The sequence below is a fragment of the Schistosoma mansoni genome, chromosome 6, assembly GCF_000237925.1.
Source record: "Schistosoma mansoni strain Puerto Rico chromosome 6, complete genome".
NCBI classification, from domain to species: Eukaryota; Metazoa; Platyhelminthes; class Trematoda; order Strigeidida; family Schistosomatidae; genus Schistosoma; species Schistosoma mansoni.
In genome coordinates this window covers 131,515-144,364 of record NC_031500.1, presented here as the reverse complement: position 1 = coordinate 144,364, position 12,850 = coordinate 131,515, and the positions used below count along the sequence as shown (strand labels likewise).

Sequence of the window (12,850 nt, the reverse complement as noted above, 5' to 3'; positions counted from 1 at the left end):
ATGGAAAAAAATTTTAGACCAACGCTCCAATTTATTGCCCACTGAACAACTTATCACTGGTTTTCAACGTGGATTTCTTAAAAATCGATCTTGTTCGACATGCCACTTTGAATTTTTTAATTTAGTTTCTTCTCAGCATAACCAAGGACATCTAGTCTTAGCGCTATATTTTGAAATTTCTAAAGCCTTTGACATGGTAATGGGCAAACTAGCATCTTACGCCGGTAAAAAACCCTCTCATTGTTTGGTTTAATCCCTTCTTCAGTTACCGACACTGAATAGTCAAAACAGACTCCTCTTTATTAAATGGTTTGCCGATCAAAAGTGGTGTAATACATGATAGTGTCTTTGATCCTTTATATAGATGATATTTATGATTGCTTCTGTAAAGGTAAGACTATATGTAGTTGATCTTAAGATAGTGTAACCACTTTCTCCTCATGAGCTGACCAATATATGAAAGTGAATCAGTATGTAGTTGAACAAGGTAATCCAGTAGTGCTCAAAGTGGTAGTTGGAGCTTAACACGGGTAAACGTGAAAGAATATTCTTTGATAATATTTCACTTGACCTAGATTTTATCATAAATGATAAGGTATTATTCAAAATACATACGGCAGTGGACTTAGGACTCAAGTCTCCCTACAATTTGTCCTTTTCAGAACAAATCTCGAAAGAGATCTCCAAGTCTCAGTGCCTTGTAGCGAATAAACTTGGTATCTAATTTGGAGTTTTGGTTCTCATTTGATTTGTGTGAAGGCTGCGATACTGGAGCAGGTGATTTTCTTAGCGGGCCACACCTGGAACCTTTGACCTAAAGGTCTGATCCACAGTGCAGTGGAGTATCGTGAGGAGATTCAGTCCCATGGTATCCGGTGAACAATGATTAATTCATACGCCATTTGTTCTTTCAGGATACTGGAGCCTATGTGCACCATTGGTTTGAAATGAGGGTTTTTCAACTCCCCTAGGTGAACTTTCCGTATGCACCAACCCGGTTAAAGGGCCGAACCTTCGCTTTTCGTCCTCTCAATTTCGTAAACAACACCCGTTGTGCGAGAAGGCAGTGAGTAGGACTTCCCTGTCAGAGGCTATATACGCGTGTCCATATGAGAGCATTTGGAGAGGAAGAGTGGACTCTCCCCACACTCGACCGTACCAGGGTATTTGGAGGCCATTGGCAAATAATGCATGGTATTGAAACCTTTTGGATATATATTCTGAGTCTCAGTTTCATTTACACGGTATGACCATTGAATATAAGTGACTCTTCAGAGAAAGCGATTACGAAACAGTGAGTTCCAGGATATCCTCAATTCGACGAAATGAAATTTCTAAAACCTAAATTATGACTTCTCACATTGATGTGTTTTATAATTAAACTAACCTCATGATGACGTCGAATATGAAATCATTCTGGCTCTTATGAGATGCAAATTGTTTTCATCAACCAGATTATCACATATACTTACACAGTAGATCAGATGTACGAACTTCTTGTTTGTTTTTTGAAAATGTCACGTATGAAAGAGTGGGGTACGTGTACAATCTTATCTCAATCAAAATAATTTACAATTTGATGGTAAAAATCGCATACCATACTTGTAATTTGTGATCCCTAATGAATCTCACACAATTGGGGGACCTTATATTTTATTATACGGTACGAATATTATTTTGGCAGTGAGTCTAGACAGGTACTGACTTGTTCACTGTGTATAATATTATTCGTAACGATTTGTATTATCCTGTTAATTGAAATCGTGAGTCAATTGAAGCTAGACCACCATGGAAAGCCTGAAAGCACTGGACGGCCGTTTCGTCCTACTATGGGACTCCTCAGCAGCGCGCATCCACGATCCCGCCTCACGAGATTCGAACCCAGAACCTATCAGTCTCGCGCCAGAGCACTTAACCGATAGACCACTGAGCTAGCCGGCATCCAACGGTGTTAATGTCTAACTTTAACCAATCAACGAAGTTTGAGCAACCGTTCATCAATTGTCTTCAGTGAGTTGTTATCTCACAATAAAAGTGGTTGAACTCCACTGGTCACTGTTTCCCACTAGAACTCCAGGACATATATATCTTGAAGTCAGTCACTAGTGAGCATATGATTATAATGAGAAGGGGTTTTGTGGAGATTTCAGTATTTTCATGGTTGAAATCTCCCCAAAACCTTTTCTGATTATCCTGTTAATGTTCAGCGATAGGTACTGAGTTCACGGTGACATCGAAATCTAAGTACAACCATTTAAAGGTTCCAAAATAGAACCACTCTTTATTTTTAGGTATGTATATCTATGGAAACTCTTGACATGAATAGTGATGGTATTAATCACCATCCAACTTATGTTTTCCTCGTTCTCTTTCTTTCTCTCTCTCTTTCTTTCTTTAGAGATTCTATTTTTAAAATTCGACCTCATTCTTTATGATATTGTCGTGTTTAACAATAAGAGAATCGATTGTTCGTTGACCATATTTTTTTTCTGTTCTAATGTAAAATTCAAAACATCTACTAGTCATTTTCTTTCTAATATGATTTATTAACGATTCAATTACGGGTATGCATAATGCTTTTCCTTCTCTCTCTCTCTCTCCATGCCTCCCTCTCTATCTGTCTCCATACCTCCCTCTCTATCTCTCTCCATACCTCCCTTTATAATCATGTCTTATTGTTTACTGGACATTTAATACTGTTTGCCACAATTATTGATAGTGTTTTTTCTTAGTGTCTTTCTTCCCTTCGTCACTATTTGTTTATTCCTTTGAGATATCATACTAATCTCTTTCCCTTTCTGTGTCTATCTAACACACACACACACACGACATACATACCTACGCATAGAGACTCGGTGTTTACTTGGGCGGCTAGACGTCCTGAGTTTGATATGTGAAGAGATTGTTGATGCATATACTCAAATGTTCCATACTACTACTACTACTTCTAATATTAATATTATATAAATCATTTATTCATTTTCATATCAATCACTGAGTCTCCGTCCCTCTCTCCCCATCTCTCTCTCTCTCTCTCCCTATCGTGTACTGTTTTATGCTTCCTGTTGTATATTTCGAATTCTACTTGACTGCTTCGAATGTTGTTGTGAGTGCCTTGGTTTCGACTGAAATTTCTGTTTCCTTATTAATATTATGTATGTCTAATACAACCATAGATGGATAAACATAAACTGACTAAAATCACCATCATTATCATTTTTCGTTTTCAAGTTCCATCATTTTTTTCCAGGGAAAATGTATGAAAAAAAAGAATTTTGATCAAGTTATAAATAGACAGGAAAAGTCCGAACATTATTATTATTATTTTATATAGTACGTGAAACTGCGCGACCAATTTCTATTGTACTAAGGTAGATGACTGTCTCTACCTGACATGAATTAGCTCCATTGGTCATGACTTCTCATTAGAATGCCCCCAAATGCCCTGATACGGTCGAATGTGGGGGGAGTCCGCTCTCCTTCTCGAAATGCTCTCACATAGCTACGCATATATAGCCTCTGTCAGGGAAGTCCTACTCACTGCCTTCTCGTGACGGGGGTGTTGTTTACGAAATTGAGAGGACGAAAAGCAAATGTCCGATGCTTTAACCGGGTTGCTGGACACTCGCCATATCCACCTAGGGGAGTTGGGAAACCCTGATTCCAAACCAATGGTGTATATGGGCTCTTGTATCCTAAGGGAACAAATGGCGTATGAATTAATCGTTGGTCACCGGCTACCATGGGACTGCATCTCCTCACGATACTCCACTGCCTTGTGGATTAGACCTTTAGGTCGAAGGCTTCTAGTTGTGGCCCCCTATGGAAACCACGTGCTTCAGTTTGGGCACAAATCGAATGAGATTTGTGCGGCGCATATGTATCTGGTGTCCCTTTGTACCAATATTTATGTGTTTAAATAAACAAATCTCACTAGAATTCCAGGAATTACCTCATGGAGCCAGTCACTAGTGAGCACGAAACCCCCTTATTATTATTATTATTATTAACATTGAACAATGGACGTGTCGATTTCCAAGAAATTGCCAAGAGGATTGTCATATATTGAATGTTGAACACGTGAGATCGAACACTTTTGTTTTAATATGCACGTAGCGAATTTGTTGATCTTTGAATAAGAGATAAGTTTTAGCGAACAGATTAAAGTCTTGTTGTCAAGTTACAGATTTGTATGTTTGTTGAATTATTGACATAGTCTGATGGTATCCAATGTATTTACCTTGTGAAAATATAATATTGATATATAATATAATATTGATTCATATTTTTAATGTGGGATTTGTTTAGTTGAGTCGACTTGGGACTGTTTAGACTAATTCGTGCGGGACCAAAGGCCATGTGTTCGAGTCTCGCGTGTGAGCTGTCGAGGAGTCCTATACTAGGACGAAACAGCCGTCCCGTGCTTCTAAGTTTTCAATGGTACTCTAGCCTGAATCAACTCGTGAATTCAACTTGTGAATATACTCCAATCTCTACAAATCTCCATACATATGTGTTTTCTTCAGATTATTACTTTTAGTTTCTAGTTGTGACTTGTTTTAAGTAGTATTTCTTAGGGTTGCTTTCTCTCTTTCTCTCCATTTATATTTATTCTTGTCATAGGTATGCTCGTATATATAAATATCACCTAACTAATAAAAGACTCATCTATTCAGGGTACTCACATGTTATATATTCCCAGTCATGCATTATGCATATATGAAGTCATGTCTAGTATAGTAGTGGGATCACCGGGTAAGTAATAGTGAGGTTAGACACAGGGTATTAGGGAATGATGGCAAATCAGTTGATGAGGTCATGAATATTCATCAACTGAGATGGTTGGGCCACGTGTTACGTATGCTTGAACACCGATTACCAAGACGCGCTATGCTGACTAGTATTGGCGATGGTTGGAAGAAAGTGAGGGGTGGCCAAATCAAAATGTGGCATCAGAGCTTCAAGTCACTAACTTCCAGTCTGAGCCATGTAGGTAGATGCAGACTACTTGGTTGGAGTCCACATGACTATTGTAACCAATGGTTGGAGACTCTGGGTGACATGGCTCAGAATCGATCACAATGGTGTAGGTGTATACACCCTCTGTCTTCCCTTAAACCTTGAGATTAAAATTGCTTCATATCTGTCTTTTTTCCTGTACTATATCCTTATATACAACCTATCTTCTATATCCTACCAACACTAAATTAACTACTTCTATGAATCCGGTGTTCATGTTGTTGTGCTAACGAGGTATGTTAACTTGGACCGATGCATATGTGTACCTGGTCTTACGTTGTAGCTGACTGGCTGACTGACTAGCACAGTAGTAATTTTATAGGTAAATTAGTGGGATGGCTAAATCAAATTACTCAATATCAGTCTATGGAGTTAATGCAATGCTTTATGGTGTAGGAGTAGGTTGGAAGAAAGTTAGGGGCGGCCAGACCAAAACGTGGCATAAATCCATGAAGTCGCTGACAAGTGGATTGGGCCATGTTGGTAGGTGTAGACTACCTGGTTGGGATTCGCGAGATGATAGCAACCGATGGTTAGAGACCTTGAATGACATGGCTCAAAATCGTTTGCAATGGCGAAGGTGCATCCACTCTTTGTGTTCTGCCAAATTCGAATCTTCAGAATTCTTTATGTCCCTTTCTTTTTTCTCTTTCCAAATTTATTTCACTGGATTATAATCCTTCAATAACATCTTGAAACCCTAATCTTTCGGATTACTGCTTATACTCTTACTACTTCTACCACTATGGGATTTGAATCGACAACTGCATCTCTGTGTTAATGTCGTACGGCAACTCGAACTGATGTACGTACGTACGAAGTTCTACGTTGTGACTGACTGACTGACTGACAGGCAATAAAATGTCCTCTTAGTTAGAAAACCACTCGATAATCATAGGATTAGAGATCTTTGAGGATATAGTTCAAATCGATTATAATATGATGTACAATTACATTCATCGTTTCGTTATTTTCTCTAATTCTTCCTCTAACTTTGTTTGAATAATTAAAAGTGGTAGGTGAAATCCTAACATAATAGGACGAAACAGCCGTCCAGTGTTTCCAGGTTTTCCATGGTGGTCTAGCTTCAATTGACTCATGATCTCAACTATGAAACATACTAAATCTCAACAAAACCCTTTCTAATACTTAATATCTGTTTTTTTTTAATCTGATCTTTCTCAACTATCTACAGTTACGACCGTTTTGAGCGGTATTATCAACGTGCAATACAAAATTCCGATAATAATAATTCTTCTAACAACCAGCAAATGAATTCGGCATTATGTTTAACAAATTCTAGACCACAACTATGTTTAACTGCTTCATCAAGTGATCATATTGATTCAAGACATCATCGATCGGATCATCATCACCATCATCATCATCATCAACAGCACCATCAACAACAATTAGCAATTACAGCTGGACCATCATCTCTACGTCGTACAACTCGAAATGAGTCTACAATGAATGGTGTGGTTAGTAACCGAATGAATAGTTTACAGTATAATCATACAGAGTCGGGTAACAGTAATAGTACTGCTGTTTCAACTGCTAGAAACCATCATAATAATAATGAGGATGAAGATGATGATGAAAGTTTGTTAGATATAAGTGAAGGTCCCAGTGGTGGTGTAAGTAATTTCCACTTCACATTCTCAAGTAACCTTATTGTTTAGATAGGATTTTTACATTTAAAAGTATTTGGTTAAAGGAATGGTTTTTTGTTGTTGATAGTTTAAATCAAAAACTGACTTTAGTTAAACAATAACTGGAAATTAAAGAAGCGCTGAACAGCTGTTTCGCCTTAGTAGAGAACTCATCAGTGTACATCTACTATCCTACTACGGATTGAACCTATGACTTTTAGATCTTTAGATGAGTGCTTAAACTTTAGACTATTGAGCCGGTATCCAATGGTTTATCTATTTAAAAATAAAATGGTAAATCTTCCAACTGAACGCTTGAACTGGTTTCTTAAGCTCTTCTATAACCCTAGGCTAACTCACCATTTACGACAACTTGAACACGAAAGAAAAGGCGTAAAAGGTGGAAAGAACTCTTTACTCCAAGGTTAGTTTATGAAGAGAAAATTGATGGTATTTATAGCATTTCAGGTAGCCTTGGGTTTCTGCAAGTTTCTGGAACCCTACTAAACATAGTAAGAGGATGGATAACCATCCAGTCAGAAGCGCAACACGTAACTCTTCACTTTCTAGATGTTTCTGAAAAACTTCTACTCAGTGCTGTTTAGATAAGCTGTTTCCCCAGTATTTTCATAGCCCCTGTGACCTCTTTACGAGTAATATCCCCGACAGACTGATAGATCCGGGGTTCGAATCTCGCGAGGCGGGATTGTGGATGCACACTGCTGAGGAGTCCCACAATAGAACGAATCGGTCGTTCAGTGCTTCCAGGATTTCCATGGCGGTCTAGTTTCAATTGACTCATGATCTCAACTATTGAAATGATCATAATATCCACAAAAACCCCTTCTGACAAATATTTTTCATTGAAATTCTAAATGACAACTGACACGGTATTACATCTATGTCTTATACATAAACATGATAAGAGAGATAAACAGACATATGAAGTTTGGATGACATAATTACGTAAGTTAATAATAATTTTAGAAAGTTGGTTATACCAAATAATATTATGTCACTAAGTATCATTGAATTTCATATATAAAGGGTATTTCCTGGAGTTCTAGTGGAAGCAGTGACCAGTGGATTTCAACCAGGTTTGTTATGAGATAGTAACTCACTAAAGACAATGGTGTATGTGTCGCTCGATTTCGTGGATTAGTTGAAGTTAGATATTAACACCATTGGATGCCGGCCTGCTCAGTGGTCTAGTTGTTAAGCGCTCACACGCGAGACTGATAGGTCCTGGGTTCTAAATCTCGCGAGTCGGGATCGTGGATGTGCACTGTTGAGGAGTCCCACAATAGGACGAAACGGCCTCCCAGTGCTTCTAGGTTTTCCATGTTGGTCTAACTTCAATTGACTCATGATCTCAACTATTAAAATTACTAAAATCTCCAGAAAACCCCCTTCTGATAATGATCATATGCTCACTAGTGACTGGTTCCATGAGGTATTTCCTGGATTTCTTTTGAGAAGCAGTAACTAGTGGAGTTCAATCAAGTCTGTTGAGAGATATCAACTCACTGAAGACAATGGTGGGTGTGTCGCTCGATTTCGTTGATTGGTTGAAGTTAGACATTAACACCATCGGATGCCGGCTGAGTGGTCTATCGGTTAAGTGCTCGCGCACGAGACTAACATCTTGTATTTCTTTTATGTAAAATGGATTAGTAAGAATAATACATATTTCAATTGTTATATTCCACATAATTTGGCAACTCCTAATAGCAGTTGTCTTCAGATTTAATTAATTCTATACTTTGTTTAAAGTTATTGTGTCAAATACATTAACATTCTGTTGTAAGAATGTATTAACGAAGTCCCCTAATCCACTATAGCATTTTTCCCATAACCAGTGAATGAAGAGTAACCAATGTTATATTATGGAGTGTTTAGCTTTGTTCAAATGTTTTCCGCTGAAGTTTACTATGTAACAGTTAGGTTAAGTTACTCGACATTGTAGTGGACTTTTTGAAGACACCTTGGATCTGTATTTTATGTACTCTGTATCGATAGTCTTCATGGAACGGATGGTATCCTAAATCTTTAGGTATACTATGGTATTTAGTCGAAGAAACTCACTTGTAAGGTCACTGAATGTGACGTTTGGTAACGTATTCTTGAAGCTCTATGTCATATATCAGATTCTACATAATTTAGAAATAATAATATTGATCAACGGGATGCATATACATTTAGTGATTATTAAGGAACGGCTTTTAACTGTGCAAAATCAAAGAAATTGCATCGCAACATCGAGTTTTCAGACTAATGGAACAACATGGTAACGCTAATAAGCACTTGGTTTCTGCGATGAGCATTACTAACTTCTAGGAGTACAGAAATTTGATTACTTTTTTCTAACCAGCATATATTTTCTACAATCGGTTTATAGTGAACGGAAACACAAGTGGGGACAATCGAATGTAGTTGAACACAAAAGTACAGAATCTCTTAGTAAAATCTGAGAATCATACAGTAAATACTTCACTTGTTAAATGCCAATCAGTTGTCACAAACTTGACTGTTCCTTCTGCAAATGTCAATCAATCGTCTCAGACTTCATTGTTCTTTTGTTTCCACACCAATCATTCCTTGTCCTCGTTCTCTTTTCTTTGATCTTCTTAACCTTCTGCCTCCATACATTTCACTTTCGATTAATAATACATACTACTTATATCTATCTACCTTAGTAGCATCCACAGCAGTATGTCCTCAACAGTTGATTTTAATCTTACAACATAATCCTGGAGGAAGGTTTGTTGAAATTCTATAACTTGTATATTATGATCTGACCTTAGACAGACGACTATTAAAATCCAGGAATTACTAGACTAATATTTAATTCCAGTAGTAACTGAATGCCGCTGGATGCTGATTTAGTGGTTTGAAGGTTAAGCACTCTCCACGCAGCTTGAAAGCCTTAATTTCGATCATCGACGAGAGCATCACAGATGCACATTATTGAGGAGTTCCATACTAGGACCAATCAACTATATAAAGCTTACTGCTTTTCAGTAGTTTTCCTACTTAGATTCATAAAGTGTGTATCGACGAGTATCCCTTATAATAATAATTTGTTCACTAGTGACTAGCTTCAAGATGAAAGTTATGAAGTTCTAGCGAGAAACCGTGACCGATGAAGTTCAATCTGTGACGTGTGTGAGACAGTTATCGACTGCAGACAATGAATGAAGGTTGAGCAATATTATGAATCGATTGAGGTTAAACATTAACACTGCTAGATTCCGGGCCAATGATCTAGAGTTTAGGCTTTCGCGAGCAAGTCTGAAGGTCCTCAGTTAGACTTTCTGTTGCGAAGTCCTGAATATGCACTGCTAATGAGTCCCATACTTTGACGAAACAGCTGTGTGGTGCTTCCAGATTTTCAATTAGCGGTCTAGCTAAAATCATTTTGTGATGTAAACTGTATTTGTTTGTTATTTTGCTTTTTTCTCCAGTCTACAACTAGATCTCATGATTCCGATGAAACCGATGAAATCGCTCAATGGTTATCTAGTCGACAATTGATACCTGTAAACTCACAGCAACAATCACAACACAGTCATCGTCCTTTTCAACATCAACAACAGTCATTGACTACAAACAGCCGTTCACATTCATGTGTACGAACAAATCATTTAAGCGCTATCACAAATACTACTACTACCACTACTTCTGCTGGTGTTTCGTTATATGCAACACAGAATCCATCAAATAAATCAGTTCATGTAAGTGTAAACTCCTTACAAAGTTATAATTCTATTTATAAGTAGTATGATTCAAAGATTGACCTCTGTTGGAGTACCGATGAAAACCTTAGAATATGGGACAGATATTTTTTACTCCTAATACAAGACTTCTTAGAAGTGGAGATCCATGACCCTACTGGGGGTCGAGTTACAAGACGTTCCAATAAAAAAGTAATTAATTTTAATCCAAGATGAAAACCGCAATAAATTAAACTAATCTCCATAAAACTCCTGAAAAGAAAATTATAGTTTCGGTGCCGATTATTGGCTTACTTCAAAACTAACTGTCGAAGTTATGATAGAAAATCTTGCCCAATGGAGTTCAAACATCTCAGGAATTGAGCAGTCATCACTACGGGAACCTGATAATCGTTGATCTATATCTCAAATTAATTGTATTTGAAAATGTGTCACTAGTTGTCTATGAGTTTGTAAGATCTGAAGATCCTGGGCTTCATTTCCTAGAGAAATCATATGTCTATACAGCCGAAAAGTTCAATTATTGTTTGGTGCTTCTTGGTTTCCAACAGTACTCCAACTGAGATCAGTCAGTTGATTAATCTAATCTCCATTTAAAATCTAATCAACAAAACTTACGATATTGTATGTTTATGTTCACCATTATTTGTGAAATTTTTTTGGGGAACTAAGAAATTCAAAGACACTTTGGGACTAAAGGGCGGTAGATTTTCTCCTAAAAGATTGTCAACCATTAAGGAATTGTTCACTTTTCTCCTAAGTGTTAAAATAACTTTTTGGCAAAATTTTGGGGTATGTTTTCAAGTACTCATGAGTTTAAAGTTATAATTTCTATTCTTGAAAGCATTGTTGATGTTCTTACTTCATGTATTTATTTATTTAAACATTGACACAAGAAGGAGCAAAATATATATGCACCACACTTCGTCATTCGATTTGTGTGAGGGCTGGGATACTGCTTGGACACTCAATCCGATACAGGTGGTTTCCTTAGGAGTCACTCCGCGAGCGTTTGACCTACAGGTCTAACTTTCAAGGTAGTGGAGCAACATTAGGAGATGCAGTCCCGTGGTAGTCGGTGACTAACAATAGGTTCATACATTGTTTTTTCTTTCAGGATCCTGGGGCCGTTGTGCACCATTGGTTTGAAATGAGGGTTTTCTAACTCCCCTAGGTGGATACTCTATATCTACCAACCCGATTAAAGCTCTGGGCCTTCGCTTTTTGTCCTGTCAATTTGGTAAAAGCACCTCAGCCTCGAGAAGGCAGTGAGTAAGATTTCCCTGACAATGGCTTCATGTAACTACTTCGACTCTATCCAGATGGATGTTGGGGGGTTTTCAGATGCTACTTAAACTTAGAAATTCGATGCACAGTGGGATAGCTATGTCAGTAATGTTAAAGTTAGGCATTAAGTACTTAGTAAAAGTGGAAAGTCACAGAAAGAGGTTGGAAGAAAGCTACTGATCACCTGATTTTTGCTCGCATGATAACCGCGATCCGTATTTGAAAACTCTATGTGACACAGCTCAGTATCATTTCCAGTGACACAGTTGCATTCACTTTTTATCTTCCTTCCGCTTTTGAGTTCCAATATTTCTTTATACATGCCTTTCTACTCTGTTCTTTCAAACTATATTCTAAAGTTTAGCCTTTCTTTTATTATTACATTATTTCGATCCTTCTTATCATCCGCACCTCGTTGTGATAGTCAGTGGCGGCAAATTGAGCCAACGCACATCTGTACCAGACTCCATGTTAATGATATAAGTTTGTCTCTATCAGAAATTCCTTATTCATCAAGTTGAAATAAGAACAAGTGTTTAGCAAACCTAATACATAATTGACTTCAGTTTAATGTATCTGAATCCTAGTGTTAGATTGAAACTCGGATTGAATACTTTTCAATTCAAATACTGACTTTTTATCCACTAGGTTACTAAATCCAGATAGCCACTTATTTCAGTCAGTCAGTTACAACGTAGGACCAGGTACACATATGCATCGGTCTAAGTTACCATACCTCGTTAACACAAGAAAATAAACACCAAATTCATAGTAGTAGTTAATTTAGTGGTGGTAATATATAAAAGAAAGGTTGTATATAAGGATATAGTACAGGAAGAAAGACAGATATGAAGCAATTTTAATCTCAAGGTTTAAGGGAAGACAGAGGGTGTATACACCTACACCATTGTGATCGATTCTGAGCCATGTCACCCAGAATCTCCAACCATTGGTTACAATAGTCATGTGGACTCCAACCAAGTAGTCTGCATCTACCTACATGGCTCAGACTGGAAGTTAGTGACTTGAAGCTCTGATGCCACATTTTGATTTGGCCACCCCTCACTTTCTTCCAACCATCGCCAATACTAGTCAGCATAGCGCGTCTTGGTAATCGGTGTTCAAGCATACGTAACACGTGGCCCAACCATCTCAGTT

General features: G+C 37.7%; 1 protein-coding gene across 1 annotated transcript in view; it reads left to right on the top strand.

The window, feature by feature from the left end:
• Positions 1–10,450, top strand: part of Smp_174690 (target of myb1 related (tom1-related)) — a gene marked incomplete at its 3' end in the record, with an annotated part of 34,432 nt that extends 23,982 nt beyond the window's left edge. The window contains exons 9-10 of the mRNA XM_018797848.1: positions 6,215–6,656; positions 10,136–10,450. Of these exons, the coding sequence (XP_018652849.1) occupies positions 6,215–6,656; positions 10,136–10,450 (757 nt within the window). The remainder of the gene's footprint in view (positions 1–6,214; positions 6,657–10,135) is intronic.
• Between the last annotated feature and the right edge of the window lie 2,400 nt (positions 10,451–12,850).